This window comes from Spea bombifrons, chromosome 1 (genome assembly GCF_027358695.1).
Source record: "Spea bombifrons isolate aSpeBom1 chromosome 1, aSpeBom1.2.pri, whole genome shotgun sequence".
Classification (NCBI taxonomy): Eukaryota; Metazoa; Chordata; class Amphibia; order Anura; family Pelobatidae; genus Spea; species Spea bombifrons.
The window spans coordinates 125,978,287-125,996,893 of NC_071087.1; the positions used below are offsets into that span (position 1 = coordinate 125,978,287).

General features: G+C 39.5%; 1 protein-coding gene across 2 annotated transcripts in view; it reads left to right on the forward strand.

Annotated features, from left to right (window-relative positions):
- Window positions 1-16,490, forward strand: part of CAMKK2 (calcium/calmodulin dependent protein kinase kinase 2) — a 38,667-nt gene extending 22,177 nt beyond the window's left edge. Inside the window, exons 7-17 of one of the 2 annotated variants that reach the window (XM_053472818.1) lie at window positions 1,490-1,526; window positions 1,896-1,917; window positions 3,429-3,517; window positions 4,338-4,537; window positions 4,726-4,779; window positions 5,341-5,414; window positions 6,063-6,150; window positions 10,882-11,010; window positions 12,466-12,566; window positions 13,010-13,060; window positions 16,178-16,490. In XM_053472818.1, the coding sequence (XP_053328793.1) occupies window positions 1,490-1,526; window positions 1,896-1,917; window positions 3,429-3,517; window positions 4,338-4,537; window positions 4,726-4,779; window positions 5,341-5,414; window positions 6,063-6,150; window positions 10,882-11,010; window positions 12,466-12,566; window positions 13,010-13,060; window positions 16,178-16,250 (918 nt within the window). In that variant the 3' untranslated portion in view covers window positions 16,251-16,490. The remainder of the gene's footprint in view (window positions 1-1,489; window positions 1,527-1,895; window positions 1,918-3,428; window positions 3,518-4,337; window positions 4,538-4,725; window positions 4,780-5,340; window positions 5,415-6,062; window positions 6,151-10,881; window positions 11,011-12,465; window positions 12,567-13,009; window positions 13,061-16,177) is intronic. The other variant, XM_053472827.1, reaches the window with a different exon arrangement.
- The last annotated feature ends 2,117 nt before the right edge of the window (window positions 16,491-18,607 follow it).

Genomic DNA, 18,607 nt, shown 5'->3' on the forward strand with positions numbered 1-18,607 from the left:
CTCCTCCGGAAATCTCTGGGCCAAACCTGGAGTTTTCCCAGGTATAGCGATACTGCTTGAATGTATACAGTGAAAAAAGTCACCTTGGGGGGGAAACTTGATTTTAAACTGTACTCAACTTAATGGTACTTAATCAGGAAGAAGAAGAAAAAGACAATACTAGGTGGTAGTATTCTCTATAAAACCAACGGTCCATTGTTTTTTATACATTTATATTAATAGTAGAGAGTAGTAGCATTTTTTTTTTTCCATCAGATACGACTTTGCAGGTACTTGAAAAAATAAAGCGTGCCATCATTTGGTGATTTTCTGTACTGTGGATACTGGGTTGTTTCACTGTATTTGATGAGAGATGCACTTATAAAATTTTCATTTTTGTTCTGTTTATTAATGTGGTAACTCTTGCATCCGTGGGGTTCGAGTTTGCACGTTTTATCAGTGTGTCCTCCTGGCCAAGGCTAATTTGTACTTGGGTAAACATCCAATTTTACCAATGACAGTTACATTTACCATGTAAAAATGTTTGGAAGCCAGAGCTCATAAGATTTAATGGGAATTCTCAGACGAACAGCTCTTAAAACAGACCAGCTACTTACTTGGCTGTTTAGATGGAAAACTGCAGGATTTGGAAATAAACCATAAGCATGAAGTAATTGCAATTAATCATCCCCAAATATTCAAGCACTCCAGCGATGGACTGCATCACAGAATGTCCTTGTTAAGCCTGGATAGTACAGAACTACTCTGAGTGGGTAGATTCTCCTTGTTTGGAACAGCATGGATGTAAATGTTTAGCGGGCTAATAAAATGGAAAGGAGAAAATTCTCTTCTACACAATACATCATTATAATCTTAAATTATACCCTGCATTCACAGATTCCCGTAGATAAACTTCATTTTACTTTCTTTCGAAATATTATCTGTATTCTTTCAACTCCTCTGCTAACTTTATTCTCCCTGGATCACTAATCTGTTTCATTTATCGGAAGGAGTCAGATAATGCTCCAGGCAACATTCACCCCCACTTTTTTTCATGTTCTTTTTCTTTCTTCTTTCTACCGCCTCTGTATTTAGACTGTACGGATTGTCTAATGGTACGCCTCCACCGAGTATTTTGCAGTTTCATCTCATTTTACCACTTTTTAATAAAAGAAAAATATACACAGTGTCTAATCAGAGGCATTTCTTTTATGATTTCCGCAGATAAGCCCCTGGTTACTGATTTACCAAAGCTTGTTTTTTCTTGCTTTCTAGTAGCAGAACTGGGGATAAATTAGAGATCCGTGTGTACTAAAATGTATTTTTGCGGGATCATGGAGGTCACTGGAAAGGGTCTTAATATTTTGTATGCCTGTATAATGTTTGTATGTGCACACTGTATTGTAATAGAAGCACCCTGCCGTTCAGCGGCGATTTTATACCAGGTAGCTGGAAATGTGCGTTTACCTTTTTCATGTAGCTCATATCAGTCTTTCTGTTCTGTTGCTAGGTGCTGGATGACCCCAGCGAGGATCATCTATATATGGGTACGGAAGCTCGTCTTTACTCCCTTGTAATGCTATAGAACTGGTCAAATAAACCAAGGCATACAATCTCAATGCTTTAATCTTTGCCTTTCATCACACACGTTTATAAAGGTTAAGTAAACTTTACAAAATTTGCCCCAATTGCATAGCGAGGCTAGCCATACATTACATCATATTATTAGAAACATAGAATGAATCTGTAATGGCCAATACCAAGTGACATCGAGGACGAATGTCAACTCTCCTTTTGGTAGCCCTTTCAGCCTGGAATGTATTTCCCCAGCTCTGCAGTTTGTGTACCGAATGTTTCAAAATCTGCCATTTCCTACCTTAACATGGTTGATACAATTTATCTACATTTTTTTGCAGTGTTTGAACTGGTGAAGAGAGGGTAAGTTGATAAAATGGTTTCACTTGAGATTTTGATGGTGTCTGTGTATAAATATGAATAAAATATTTGATCCGCGGTCTTGCACCGTTAATATGGCTCCACTTCTTTTAATGTATGTGTGTGTCCAGTTAAACATCTTTGCCTTGTGCAGATCTGATACAGGGGAGACAATTGTATGAAACCTATATCATCACAACAGAATACATGAAATCACAAGTGAATGTGGTAAATAAATCACTTATCGGGGCTATACATAATCTGTTTTAATGACAAAAGTGGCGAAAGACCTGTGTCATACACTGAAAATACAGGCTGACAGGCAAGAGACATTCTGGTCAGGTTACTATGGGCACAGATAATACTTGTACTCGGTGAACACACAAGAGTATATGTTATCCAGTGTCCTGGAAGGAGGAAAGCAAACTCTGCGTGTGGGGGGAACTCCCCCATAACAGGTCACCAGAGGGGGCAGCTTCGGGTGTCATCACCTCTGATGGTGTCACCGGTGCAGTCCCCCCCCCCCCCGTGACACCACTGTTCTCATCCACACATCACTAAGCCCCTCTTTACTTAGTGGTAACATTGTAACCATGGCAACACTACACAGGGGAATTAAGACTTGTTCCTCTTAACCATTTTTCAGCAATATGTATATATAATACAGAATATTTCCTCTGGACTGCATATTTTGTGCCACTGTCGTTCTTAGCAATGTTATAATATAAAAGCATGAATGATCTCTATTAAGGAATATATAAATCTAGATATTTTTTGTTTTCTGTATTGGTTTAGCTTCATGACAAGATTATAGCAGCAGTTCCTCCTTTAGGATTTTAATCTTGAGTGTGCTGTTTTACCCCTGCTCCTTGTTCTATTGAATGTATTGTGCCAGAAAAAAATTTAATTATGTAAAATTGTAGCTTTTATTTTGTTTTATGCTGAGAATACTTAATTGTCATGTGACACAAAAACAGGCGCTGATAATTTGTTGCCATGAAAACTGAAAAGGCTTCTAAATTCCTGTGTAATACCTTGGCGCTAGCAAAAAAAAGAAATGTTGGAAGGGGATGTTTGACTAGCATATGAATTAAATCATACTAGCAATCTCAAGTGGAACTGCACCTTTAAATCTAATTACACTGATTTACACTTACAGTCAAAGTGTGACATCAAATTATTTTATTCTTGCACCGAATTTCAGTACTAGGTATTTTGTTAGTCCTGTTAAGAAATTCAGTAGCGAACATTTTCATAAATAAATTTATAAATAGGACTTGCTAAAAAGGAACCAGCACATATTTCAAATTTTAATATTGGTTTAAGAAAGCTATATGTAATTATTTTTATTAAATTAGGTAAGAATTGCACAGTACTTTTTTCTTTAAACTTTTATTCTGCAAGAACTTACCAAATGGCATAAACTTGTGAAATACTGTAGGGTATGTAATGTCCTACACACGTTATGTCAAAGGAAAAGTAATCCTTACCTGTACTTTTTGTCTTTTCTTCAGTCCTGTGATGGATGTACCAACAAGCAAACCATTAACAGAAGATCAAGGCCGTTTCTATTTCCATGATCTGATTAAAGGGATTGAGTACTGTGAGTATCAAACTATCGCATATACTTAGTGTTTTCGAGTAAATCCACTAAATACAGTTAGTTTGTAATTGTTACAGTGATATGTTGCAATGTTTAACCATTTTGGGGAAAAATAAAAGCGCTTAGCTTGCAGAGAAGCTGCAGCTCCATGGTTACAGGACACTACCCCTTCAATGATCTTTTTTTTGTGCCACTTTAACTATATATATATATATATATATAGATATATATATCTATATATATATATATAGATATATATGTATAGATCTCTATATCTCTCTCTATATATATGTGTTATACTTGCTTGCGGTGGACCCTGTCATCCACGCTTGTTTTGGGTGGCTTGTCTACTTTAAAGTCCATATGATGACTAGAGTGTTCTTTTAAGCTGCCATTCTTTTAAATAACCGAGGAGCTGTAGTTGTCCAGTCCCACTGCATAAAGAAGCAGGCATGTGTGCAAAAGAATAAAGACCCAAGCTTCCAGAGTCACCACAAGCTGAGTGAAACACCCAGCAGGGCTTCATGACGATGGCACATTATTCTTTCTATCAGGCTAGTGTACCATTATTATGGTATCCCAGGATAGTTCATTTGGTACCTAGTTTAGTAAAATGAATTTGCAGGGTGTATGGCTAATTATATAATACATTTAACTGACATGTTGCTCTCTGGGCTACAGCCTTATCACCGGAAATTGAGTGGATAAGAAGAAGCCATGATATATGTACGATACCAGACACTTTGAAAAAATTGTATTATAGTAAAATCTACACTTTCCATGAATTTTATTATAATACCATATGTTTTGAATCCTTCAGTGCATTATCAGAAGATTATTCATCGCGATATCAAGCCATCAAACCTCCTACTCGGTGAAGATGGCCACATTAAGATCGCAGACTTTGGAGTCAGTAACCAGTTTGAAGGGACTGATGCGTTTCTATCAAATACTGTGGGTACACCAGCTTTCATGGCTCCCGAGACCCTATCTGAGACACGCAAAATATTCTCCGGGAAGGTAAGAAAGGGTACCTGCTCTCTGCTTTCTGGGAAACAGTTGCAAAGCAAAGAGGCAAATGATACAAATATATAAATTATATATTTTCATGCAGGATTTTTGCTATTTATTTTGCTTTTTTTATTTATACTATTAAATAGCTGATCCATTCTTCCATTCTTCTAACGTACTATTTTTTATTTTTCAAGGCCCTGGATGTTTGGGCAATGGGAGTCACCTTGTACTGTTTCGTGTTTGGCCAGGTAATATTTAATGCCCTTTCCATCAGAGATACTCATTGTGATATATATGTTTTTATTTTTTATTTGGTCTTGTTAATACTACCAATGAGAGAAAGTGTGACAATAACCAAGTATAGTTGAAATAGCTTTTTTCCTATGTAGTTCAGAGCCGCATACAGCCCAGGAAACCTAAAATGTTATTTTTAATAGAGGTGCCTGTGCTGGGATATCCAGAAATTGCAACACTTGCAGGCTTGGCTTTCTTTCCCAAACAAACTTGTAAGCCAGATGTTGTGGTTTTTTTGGAATCCACTAATACCAGAGATAACCAGGATGTGCTGCAGTCTTTGTATTGTCAGTGTCTGTATTTCTGTCCTTAACAATTTCTGGTGTTTTTAGGGTAAATGGTTTGTATATGCCATCACAATTATTTCACTTTTGCACAAACATACTGTGGTGTTTAGATTGCCCCCCACAAACACACACGCATACACACGCATACAATTCTTCTGTCTCATTTATTCTCCTGGTTTCTTGGAAAGTGGACTTAGTTGATTAGTATTGTTATATATTTTCTTCCAGTGTCCTTTTATGGATGAGAGGATTTTATTGCTTCATAATAAAATAAAGAATCAGCCATTGGAATTCCCTGACCAGTAAGTTCCCTAATTTCATTTCCGAAATCATAGCAGATCTGGTTTATTCACTAACCTGTGAGTTGCTGTAAGCTGAAAAACGTCATCACACAGGTCTCGCTATGCATTGTGAAGGGCAAATACAGTAAGCTTTGCTGGCCGTATAAATGTATATATTATTCTGGTACTTGTTTTGCTTCGCCTCCACTGTTTAATGGCTATTAAGTAAAGCCCGTGCTGTTGCTAGGCAACCCATGCAATGAGATCGTGGAGGTGATAAACCAAACAAGTACCCACTTTGCTTTTCGTTTTTCAGAATCAATGAAATGAAACTTAGTTTTCTGATCCTATTATAATAAAACCAAAGTAATTGGTGTCGGTGTAAAGGGATTACTTTTTCCGCGCTCTGAGGGGAGCAGGCAGCTGTGGGAACATTATTTTTTATATTGGGAACATTCATCAATGAAAAAGTTAATGTGCTTACTAATGTTGTGTGTTTGTATATAAGATTATATGTTATTTTCATTGTATGATTTTATTAGGTTTATTGAATTGTAAAATGTAGCAGTTGTAAGGGCGAAAAATCGGCTTTAATACATTAAAGTTAAGTTTGGCATTTCACCATAACTTATATTAAACAGTTTTTTTTTATTATTATTGTGTTTTGAGGCCAGAGATCACTGAAGATTTGAAGGACCTGATTTTACGGATGTTGGACAAGAGTCCAGAAGCTAGAATTTCGGTTCCTGAAATAAAGGTGAGGGATTCAGGTACAAAAATCTCTGTACTACTGCATTTGTGTGTGTGTATGTATATATGTGTGTGCAGGGCTTGACAAATTTGTTGTGAATCTAGGCGCCAGGTAAAAAAGTTAGGAGCCAGGATTTTTTTAAACTAACAGTTGGTCAGGAGTGATCTGATCATCATAGCCCACTTACTAAACTCACAGCATTTGACCTGGAAGCACCCTGTACTTTCAGGCCAGTGCTGTTTTTTTTAACCCTTTCAATGCTGATGTTCCATTGGAGCACAGCATTGACTGATATTTAGTCCCCACAAGCTTGTGGGGACAAATGTTAACCCCTGCAATGCCATGAATGTCATACACAATTGTGGCATTGAAGGGGTTAACGCTGCACTGTCGCTCTCAGGGAGCGATCAGGCAGCAGGGGGGTGTTGGGGCTGCTCTCCACACTCATGGGGAGACCAAAGAACCCTCTCCCCTGTCCCTGAAGCTGCCTCTGGCAGCTGGGACTCAAATTGCCGGTCTATAGACCAGCCATTGCAGGGGGAGTCTCTGATGACTGCTGTAGGCTTCCATGCCTACAGGAGTCATTACAGGGCTTGTGGGGGCTCGTTTTTGCTGTTGCTGGTCTGCCTGGAACCAGGCAGACCACCAGCAGCAGAGCCCCGTACAAAACGGGAATTAACCCCTAAATGCCGGTTAACCCCTAAATTGAAGGGGTTAACTCTGCACTGTCGCTCTCATGGAGCGATCAGGCAGCTGGGGGGTGTTGTGTCAGGTAACCACACTTGTGTGGGGACCCAATCAACACACAACCCCCTTCCCTGAAGCTGCCTGTGGCAGCTGAAAACGCGATTGCTGGTTTTGCAGCAACCGCGTTTTCAGCCTACAGGCTCACTCCGTGGGAGTGATCTCAGGCTCGGGGGCGGGCTCGGAGTGGCTGTGCTGTCTGCCCAGACTCCTGGGCAGACAGCAGCAGCAGCGCCCCCGTATGGCGACTCAGCCTCTTACATCCACAATTTTTTCTGGATGTAAGAGGCTGACAAAACCTAGGCGCCAGGACAAAATTCTCTTGTATGTGTGTGTATATATGTGTGTGTGTGTGTGTATATATATATATATATATATATATATATATATATATATATATATTAGGGCTGCAACAACTAATCGATAAAATCGATAATAATCGATAATGAAATTCGTTGGCAACGAATTTCATTATCGATTAGTTGAATCGATTATTATCGATTATAAAATGAGGGTTTTTTCAGAGCAAACGCTCTGAAAAATCCCCCTCATTATATAATCCGTTTAGTCTGACTCACCATCTCACAGCAGCAGCTCCTACTTACTCCCCCTCCCTGTAATCACTGTGACAACTGGCCCCGCCCCTTCCTTCTCCAGGCCAGAACCACATGGCTGTGACACTCATCTAACTGTAAGTATATGTATATATATTTGGGCTACTGAAAGTTAGGGGAGGTGGGGGTTAATTTAGGGGCAGTTATGGTTAGTGGGGTGTTTAGGGTTAATTTAGGGGCAGTTATGGTTAATTGGGTGTTTAGGGTTAATTTAGGGGCAGTTATGTTAATAGGGTGTTTAGGGTTAATTTAGGAGCAGCTGTGGTTAATGGGGTGTTTGGGGTTAATTTGAGGCAGTTGTGGTTAATGGTGTGTTTAGGGTTAATTTAGGGGATGCTGTGGTTGATGGGGTCTTTAGGGTTAATTTAGGGGATGCTGTGGTTAAGGGGGTGTTAAGGGTTAATTTAGGGGCAGTTATGGTTAATGGGGAGTTTAGTTTAATTTAGGGGAATCTAAATCCTGGGGGCAGTGAAGTGACATATCTGGGGGTATAAGGCATATACAGTATATAAGGCATATGTGGGGAGGGCAGTGTGGCATGTCTGGGGAGGACGGAGTGGTGTATCAGGGTGTATAAGGCATATCTGGGGGTAGAGTGGCATATCTGGGGGTAGAGAAGTGGCATGTCTGGGAGGCAGGGTGGCATGTCTGGGGAGGATGGAGTGGGGTATCAGGGGATATAAGGCGTATCAGGCACAGAGGCAGATGTGGGAGGCAGCGTGGAGTGGCAGATGTGGGAGGCATTGTGGAGTGGCAGATGTGGGAGGCAGCATGGCGTGGCATATGTGGGGAGGGCAGTGTGGCATGTCTGGGGAGGACGGAGTGGTGTATCAGGGTGTATCAGGGTGTATAAGGCATATCTGGGGGTAGAGTGGCATATCTGGGGTAGAGAAGTGGCATGTCTGGGAGGCAGGGTGGCATGTCTGGGGAGGATGGAGTGGGGATATAAGGCGTATCAGGCACAGTGGCAGATGTGGGAGGCAGCGTGGAGTGGCAGATGTGGGAGGCAGCGTGGCATATGTGGGAGGCATTGTGGAGTGGCAGATGTGGGAGGCAGCATGGCGTGGCATGTCTGGGGAGGATGGAGTGGTGTTTCAGGGGGTATAAGGCGTATCAGGCACAGTGGCATGTGGGGGGTAGAGTGGAGTGGCATATGTGGGAGGCAGCGTGGCGTGGCATATGTGGGAGGCAGCGTGGCGTGGCATATGTGGGAGGCAGCGTGGCGTGGCATATGTGGGAGGCAGCGTGGAGTGGTATATGTGGGAGGTGGCGTGGTATATGTGGGAGGCAGCGTGGAGTGGCATATGTGGGAGGCAGCGTGGAGTGGCATATGTGGGAGGCAGCGTGGAGTGGCAGATGTGGGAGGCAGCGTGGAGTGGCATATGTGGGAGGCAGCGTGGAGTGGCAGATGTGGGAGGCAGCGTGGAGTGGCAGATGTGGGAGGCAGCGTGGCGTGGCAGATGTGGGAGGCAGCGTGGAGTGGCAGATGTGGGAGGCAGCGTGGTGTGGTATATGTGGGAGGCAGCGTGGAGTGCTGTGGTAGGCAGCGTGGCATATGTGGGGGGGCAGCATGGCATGTCTGGGAGGCAGCGTAGCAAGCCTGGGCTCAAATGTGCATATATTGGGGGGCTGGTTGGGAAATAAAGACAAGAAATGTATTATCAAAGTTTTTTTATTCTGCTGTTTGTATTTAACATCATTTGTTTAGTAAATTATTTTAAATAAATGAAAAATTTACATTCATTTTTTTTATTCGATTAATCGAAAAAATAATCGGCCAACTAATCGATTATTCAAATAATCGTTAGTTGCAGCCCTAATATATATATATCGCTATGCGGTTCTGCAGTTACAGCACAGAAATTATACAGGTTTAGCAGGTTGGTGCACTTTTTTTCATTTTATCTTTTTTTTACTGATAAAATTTCAGATTACACCTCGTTTATAAATCACCCCAATAATTAAATTGGCTGTTTAAAGTGTCTATTGAACACTTCAAAATGTTCCCGTATATTATATGTTGTGTTCTGTTGATAGAAAATGTATCTATATTTGAAACTACGGTAAATTAAAATGAGGAAAATAGTATATTCAAATGGTATAGTACCGTATATTCTTTGCTATTTAGATGTTTTCTGTATAATTTGATCCCTAGGCACTTGTATCTAGATTAACCCTCTGAAAAATTGTAGGTGACCTCACCAACTAGGGTTTTTCCTTAAGTAGTTATTATTATTATTTTGAATAAATTACATTACTATTCTGTACTGTCTGTGGACAGTGTCATATCTTTGTCCATCTTTTGAGACATAGGTCAAAATTGAATTACCTTCTTTTCTTTGACTTTTTGTCTCTTGCTAGTTAATATACAGATTTGTCCAGTATATAAAACGCTTAAACCACTTCGTTGTCGGATAGAGGATTTATCTGATCTGTTAAAGCAGATATCATTCTACTAACGAAATGTAGCATTTACTGCCATCTATTTCACAGCTTAATCTCACAATTCAATGCTGTACTGCTGAATGCGATGCTTTCAATTTAAGGAAAATAAAACTTTACATCGCTAACCTCCATAATTATTGTTATTGTTAGTACAACATTTTTTACTTGTTTAGAACATATTAAACAGAACTTGCCTGATTTCCCAATCTATCAAGCTAGAGACAAACGGATGTTTAGATGTGCAATTTTGATTTCCTAATCTGTAAATGTTGTTCAGCTTCTAGTGCAGTAGAAAAAGGGTTCTCTGCAAAAAAAATAATAACTCACAGTTTCAGGGTTTGCAGCTACTAGACACGTGTCTGGAATATAGTTTGATGACATTGTGTGGGGGAACAAGTTCTTACAGTAAATACATTTAAAGGATGTGTCAAAACTAGAACTGACAGACTAAGACAAACCGTACCGTATTAGTTAAAGAGGGCACTGCAACAAGTTTACAATCTAGAGGGATTAGGATGTAAAGAAATATAAGGTATAGAACAGATGCAGTGCTGGAGCAGAATACGATGTCCAAAGGATTTTGGGAGTTTTTGTTACCTACTGTTTCACAGCTTTTAGGACACTTGCCAAAAAGCACTTCTTGTGTCAATTATCTAGAACATTATCACTTCTAGTTAGGGAGTTAAATACTAATTCCTCCATGATATATATATAAAAGAACAACATTTTCTAATGTTTTTGAGCAGCTTTAGCTGGAAATACAATGTAAAATGAGGTACAGAGATGGCTTGTATGAAACCACGTCTGCATCTTCTATTCTGTGTGTGTCTGCTCATTGGAAACGAAGAGTATTGTTCTACATTTGTAATCAGATGTTAATATCCTGATGCCATGTTTTCTTTCTTTCTTTCTTTCTTTCTTTCTTTCTTTGCAGCTGCACCCTTGGGTGACCAAACATGGGTCAGAGCCCTTGCCAACAGAGGATGAGAATTGCACTCTTGTGGAAGTTACTGAGGAAGAAGTGGAGAATTCGGTCAAGCACGTCCCTAGTTTGGCCACAGTGGTGGGTTACTTAAATCGTATAATATGTGGAAGCACACCATTTTCTTTTTTTATAAAATATCAAAAAATGATAAGCAAAATGAGATTATCAGACATCTGTAACTATTACAAAGCAATACATTTGTGTTGTGGACTGATTAATGGGACTCCCATACAAACAGCTGCTACAACTGGATCAATCCAGCAGTGGGGAGACTATATTTTTCAGATTTTGCATTGTCCTCAGTGGTCTAGATATGCCACCTACATATGTAGGGTCTCTTGGCCCCACTTTCAAACCTGGCTTAAACTTGACAAGGTCAGAAATTTCTTGAACTCATTACCTGCACAAGATTTCATCCCTAGACAGACTACCATTAAGGAATACCGCTAGTGAGACTTTACTTTTCCAAGCGACACGGCAATGCTTGGTAAACTGACCAATGACCCTAAAAGAGCTTCCTTCAGACTCCTGACAAACTCTTATTGGACATTTAACAGAAGCTTTCCATGTTCAAGGAACCTGTCTATTGGGGGTGTATTATCCATTGGGGAACTTCAGTGCATATAGTATGGGATTCTTCACTTACATGACACTTTAGTAAAGAAGTCCCCACTTGTCCCAAATAAATTGTACTTGCCAAACCACACTAGGTAGTCTACATCAGGTTTTAAGATATACTTACTGGTTAACTTAGTGGTTTGAGAGGCCTCACAAAATCGAGTAGCCTTCATATCGCTACTTGAGCCATTGGCTAGAGTTGCTCTCCAATGACCTCTCCGAGTAGATATGAGCTGCCTCCCTGGGATTGTTGTATACACTCCCTTTTGATATTTTCAATGCTACCAACACCCCCATTTCCACCTGCTTTTATATCCCAATATTAATGAATTTAAGTTAGGGAGGTTCCAGGCTTACTTGATGCCACCAAGTCGGTATCTACTCAGTACTATGTATTTATATCTATCACTGAGCGTAATGTAAATTTAATCAATTACTACAATTCAACGATACAAAATTCTAAATACACTTTGGTTACATATTCGGATATTTTCAGATATTCAGATTTTTTATTATGAGATTTGGCTTACTTGACCATATTGAGTTCAAACGGCCACACTGGTTGTGCCCCTCTATAAAAACAAATATATAAAATTATACACAATCCCTTTAAGAAGATTAATCACTGAAAACAAGTCTTCCCTTTACCCCACTCAGAGAATGGTATTTCTGGGCTTGCTCATAGATTTTATGGAACAAAAGGTCTTCTTACCAAGATCACAAGAAAAGGCAATTGTTTTTTCTAGATTGTTTATGGTTTGTGTGTCATTTCACTCCTGGGTCTGCTGCTCTTTGGTCAACGGCTGTAATGAGGCTTCTCTAAGGGTTCATCCAAATTCAACATGTGTTCCACCAGGTATGGTAATGGAATGCCTAGAATGATATATTAACACTTGAAACTTTCTCTTTTGCTAGATTTTGGTGAAGACAATGCTTCGAAAGCGCTCTTTCGGCAACCCGTTTGATGGGAGCAGAAAAGAGGAGCGATCCATGTCCTCCCCGGGAAATTTACTCACGTAAGTTACCTTACACGTTTCAGAGTGAAGGCCTGTAATGCATACAGCAGGGTTTACCCTTTATTGTAAGCCGAAAATCCTTTTTAAATTTCGGTGTTTATATATGTACCGTATATGGGATAAAATATCACGGCATATCCACTTTTATAAGCAAACAATATGGGAATATTAGTATCTCCCAGGTTAAAAAACTATGCAGGCTTACCAACTTGTCTACATAAGTGTTCATAAACGTCACCTGTAAGTTACTACAACTCTTTGTTTACAGAAAAAAGGTAAGTGAACACAAATAACTTTATTTCATGTTCAGGGCATGACACGTCTAGATACTATTCTTTGTATTGGGTACATGCATATAAAAGCATCAAAATCATGATGCGAAAACGACGCACATTTGTTTCCCGTATAGGTTACATTTATCCATGTTCCATCCTTATTTCTAGAAAACACAAATCAGGAAACATGCGCAGTAGCTGCAGTTATAGCAGCAAAAGGTAAAGAATGCAAAGCTATTTTTTCTTCTTTTCCTGCGCTAACCTTGCTTTGCACACACTGAGATCTGCAACATTTCACTGATATAAAAACTAATATTCAGCATGCTAGAGCATGTTTTAACCTTTCTGCATGCTAGTGTGAAAGTTCAGTTAGATGAGCCATTAAGAGTAGTCGGTTATCAATATTTCCCACATTTGAGGATTTTTTTTTCATTATTATTATTATTATTTCTCCTTCGCTTCTAAATGGATGACTGTTGCGGCTCCCCAGCGGGTGGTGGTTTTTCCATTGCTGCTTCTGTTACTGTTTCTGAATGTTCCCAAAATATTTTTGAGTAAAGATGATGACCGAATTCACAGCATGAGATGATAGATTTCTTGTTTTTTTTTCCTAGAAAACTGCCGCAATAGGCATCCATTACAGTGGTGTTTAAATGCCAGGCAGAGTCATTAGGAGCCCACATTAGCATTGGTGGGTCTTTCTGGATTCTACTGTGTTTCTGGATGTTTATTTTGCTATCCATTGGTTTCGTATGTTTCCAGGCTGTTCACTTAGCCTAGTTTATATCTTCTGAATCTTCATGCATTGTTTGCCTGGCACCTTCTTTTTTTTTAATATAAATCTTGGGCTCTGTCTGTGTGTTAGATTCTAAACTAAAAGCACACTCTTTTATGTCAAATCAGCAATGCCTTTCTCTAGAAGCTGGGTCTTCTGATGAGGAAGGCAAATAGAAAGATAAATATTTCCTATTGAACGATTGTGAAGCTGACTTCTGCAGTAAGAGCAGAAGCCAGATAAGACTCATAGTCTGAAGACCAAGACTTTCCCTGTTCGCAAGGCTTGTGCTGTTTTTCTAATCAGATGAATGGAAACTTCCTGAGAGACATGTGAACGTTCAAAAGGACCCAATAGCCTTTTCTTTTTGATGATACTATCATAGCAGTCTCGTGGCACAGTAATGGAGATACCATAAGGTTCTTTTTATTTAGTAGTTTATTCAGAGTACAAGTGCACTGGGAGAATCAGCAAGCACAAAGCAGAATGTGATTCTGAAACAGGGGCAGTCCATACTTCAGTGTATAGATCTCATAGACCTACATACAATTCTATGCAGATTATACCACTTGGCTAATCATCAAAAATAAACCCGCCAATCAGAATAAGACACAGTACGTCTACTTTCAAGCTGGTCTAAAGCTGGTGGTTAAAAGAGAAAAACATATTTGATACAAGATATGCAGGGTCAGGACAAGGGGAATGATCCTAGGATCCATCAGCAATTATCCATGTCCAGAGAGTGAAATACTCCTTCGCACATATCCTTTGTTAATGTGCAACCATGTGCCAGTGCATATGTGACATTCACACAAGGTTACTAAAAGGACAAATATATCTGCAAAAAATGCTAACAACTTAACCCAGAGGATAGATAGGCCGAATTGCTATGTTATCAAATTCTATGTTTTCACGCATTCACGGTAGCTGAGATCAGCTGCTTGATCAGGATCTAGAAGCTTTATTAGAGACATCTACTGGTGACAAATTCTGTTTACAAGCAAATGTCAGCCTTCTAGGTAGAAAACAATGTCCTTTTTTAAGGTTTCTGTTGAAAAAAAGAACAGCACTCCCAGAAGCTGCAAAAGGAATAAACTCCCTGTAATAGAAAGCCTGCATCGCCTTTTTCCATATAAAAGTCAAACCTCTGATCCATTATAAAAAGAGGCTTATTATTATTATTAGAGTTTGTTTCTTTTCCTCTTCTCTTTCTGGCCACAAGGAAAATTAAATTCTTAAATAGGCCATTATAATTTTTGTTCACAAACAAGTTCTCATTCTACTCCAGGAGCAAGGGAAAAGTGCTTATTTTTCAGTCTTCTTAGTTCCAACAGTGTCTGGAGGTCTCAGGCTAGAGATCTACAATGTGTTGACGGTGATCCCTTATGTTGATGACTTGCATTGGATTCAGTTGACCTTGTTTAAGACCACTTGTTTTGCAAACTCTGAAAAGTGTAGGAAGATTGATCATTGAACATGTCTCCCTCTCTGAGAATGATGTTCCTAGGCTTGCTCATAGTTTGTATGCAATGGAAGGTCTTCTTAACAACGGAGATCACAAGAAAACAAGGAGAATTCTAGATTGTTAATGGTTTGTATTTAGTTTCACTCTTGGGTCTGATGTTGAGTCTGCTGCTCTTTGGTCCATGGCCGTTATGAGGCCACTTCAAGGTCAACATGTGACTTGGCTCATCATTCCTTGGATAGGTATGTTCACGTTGCCCTCAGAGTCAGGCTCTCTCAAGTGGTGGCTGCTTCCAGAACATATTTTTCCGGGCCTTCTCTGCCCTTGAAGAATTGTGACCTTCAACACAGACCACAGACAACAAATTTGCTGGCTGTGAGACCCAAGTTAGAGAACAGACAGATCATGACTTGTGCCTGGCTCTCCCTGATGGATATATTTCTCAGAAATAATCAGGTTGTCATCTACACAGCCTTTCCTCTATTTCTGAGGAAAGCTCTTAGTCTAACAACCTTGAAGTTGAGAGGGGATTGATATTATATATACTAATCGGTAGCGTCATGCTTTCACACTTGTTGGTGTCTTTAGTTCTATTTTTCTGATCATGTTACCCTAGAACATATGTATTATAATGATGTGACAGTTTTGGTTCCTGTTGCAACATTTGAAATTAAATTGCCATAAGAATTCCTTCTAAATTCAAATTTGAATCTTTGGGTATTCAGAAAAATGTTTTAGAAAATGTCCAGGGAGGGCTGCTTGGTCTCCTCATTAGTTTACACCTCCAGTAGGAATGCATTTTAGTGAAATCTGCAGGAAACTCAATGGCCACTACTGCCACTACAAGTTGCTCTTGTAAGTTCATGTTCCTTGTAGGAAATTATGAGGTCAAAAATAGCAGCCTCTTGCAAAGCTAGATCATGTTTGTTTAGTGAGTTGTCAATTTGCAGAGCCCTCCTCATCACTTGTCCGTTTCCATGACTTTACCACCAGTTTACCATAGGCTAAACTCTGTGTTTTGTTGGTGCAGCTCTTTTTCTCAACTATGGTTCTCCTTTTCTTTGTGAGTCTAATTCATGTTCTGCTTTATCCACAGAATACAAGGCAGCGAGGAAAGCCTGAGGGAGAGCGACTTGCAAGATGTTGGAGAGGATGAGGTCCTGTCTTGAATGAAATATAGAGCTTGTATCTTCATCATACAGGACATGTTGTATGGGAAGAGAAATCTGTTGGTGACACCCTGTGTCTACACTGTGCATGCCTCTACTGTGCAGTACAGTACTTGTTGCCGCATGCGCTAAAGATCATACTTTCCTGCATTGGGGTATAAAATCCATTGAGTGTATTGAATACTTTGCTTTGCTATGGGCTTGCTCTTCCAGTGGACGGATGGAAGCTAATCCAGAGAAGGTGCTTCTACTCTATGTTGCAACAAAAAAAAGATTTAAGTGGTGTGTAGCAAATGTCTTAATGCCAAATATCACACACACTACTGCACTGATCTAAGGCTATCAGGAAACTATGAGTTTAACTCTTTACTGATAGAGGCTTGGCGTGCACCAATCTGATGCCTGTTTCATTTCCTAAGGGTATGTGCACTAATATGAATAGTTTATTGGGAGAGTGTGAAATTCCTACATTTTAGAACCTTGAGAGGCTAGGAGACTTTACTCTTCTCTAATATACAACCTGAATACAACAAGGAGAATGCTAACTCAGTATCCACAAACAGTACACATAGTAACTAAAAGCACAGAAGGGTGTAACGCAAATGTACTAGTGTTTGCATGTAAGACAGCCTTTAAGAGAAGGGGATACCTTTTATTCGACCAATGTAAAAAATGATGTGCTTCCATGACCTCAGGGAGTCCCTTCATCAGATAAATTTCATATATAAAAGCTTATGTAATTGGATATTTTTTATTTTGGCCCAATAAAAGGTATTCCCTTTGACTAAAGACTCCATCTGCTTGGACCGATAAGGTTCCAACTATTTACATTGCAAGGGAGAAACATATTGCTTTTTATTCGGCTTGAAACCCCCCACTCAAGTACACTTTAGTTGTTGCTGGAACAAAATACATGGAAAATGGCTTTTTTTACATTTTTTTAAATTTTTGAGCACTACAAGAGAAATCTGAATTTCTCCTCTATGAAAAAACACCTTTAAATAACCACTGATACACAGCAAAGACTTCATATCCCTTTTTAGGTAACATCATGTGTATCACACAGTCCTTAAAGAGACATTAACATTTTCAAATAGCTTTGCCTTCTTCTGGAAGCTGAGGTTGGATATTGCGGGGAGTACTTGCCAAAAATCTCGCTCCCACCTCTCGTCAGATCACCTGGCAGTGTGCGCCCCGTGTCGGCAGTGCGCGCCCCGTGTCGGCAGTGCGCGCCCCGTGTCGGCAGTGCGCGCCCCGTCGGCAGTGCCACAGGGGAGCTCTTCTTACTGCTCCAGCAGAAACATATATTCCTTTTTACACAACATTAGTAGAGGGGACCCAGATCTTCTCTGACAATGAATAATAACATTGAGCTCCTCACTGCTGGGGCACATAAAACATATAATCATTGTAGATTTTATTTTTAAGGGGCACAAAAATTGTTTTCAAGTCAGGATTTCACAGGCTTTTTTACGACTGTCCCATGCATGTTTCAATTCCCTTACTGTATTCGCTTCTACCACATCCGATGAGAGGCTGTTCCACTAATCTACCACTCTCTCTGTAAAGTAAAACTTCCTCACATTATACCCAAATTCCCTACATAATTACATATATATTACACTACATATATATATATATATATATATATATATATATATATATAAACGAAACGCGCTCTAACCTCAGATCTGCTATGGCTTTATGTGCAGCATACCACTGGGTCGGGCTGGATGAAATGAAGTCCATTACATTCTTGCGTATGCTGCTGTTGAACTGGTCGTGAGTGTGTTTTGTACAGTATGTGAGGCTGTTTTAGGGTTAACTAAACACTCTTATAAGAGTAGGTAATAATCTTTTCAGTGCTAGCAAATTCCAGGCCACTCCAAAGCCAACAGTGTTAATAACACATCCTCTCGAGCCATTTATAGATTTTGTGCTTACATTTTCTATATTCAGTCAATGATTTTTGTAACAGGTCGCTCTTTTAGTGTGACATATATCTATTAAAAATAAGAAAAGAAAAAAAAAAAACACTTTAATGTATTGTGCATTTTGGCCAAGTAGCCAAGGAGTCTTTTCTGTTCAGGGCTTCCTTCCACTCATAGGAAGCCTGTTTTACATATAAAGGGATGGTTAAACCAATGTTATATAAATATTGTAAGTACAGATATAGAATTCAGGCGAATGCAAAATATGTGCGGTCTGTAATTTGATAAACATCTGTTACCTATTGCATGCATTAGTATACAGATCTGTGGAAATTAATATTCAGGGTATGAAGCCCAAACATAGCTGCTAAGTATATATATCTTTACATGTTTTATATATGCTTTTGTATGGGTTGCACAAATGTT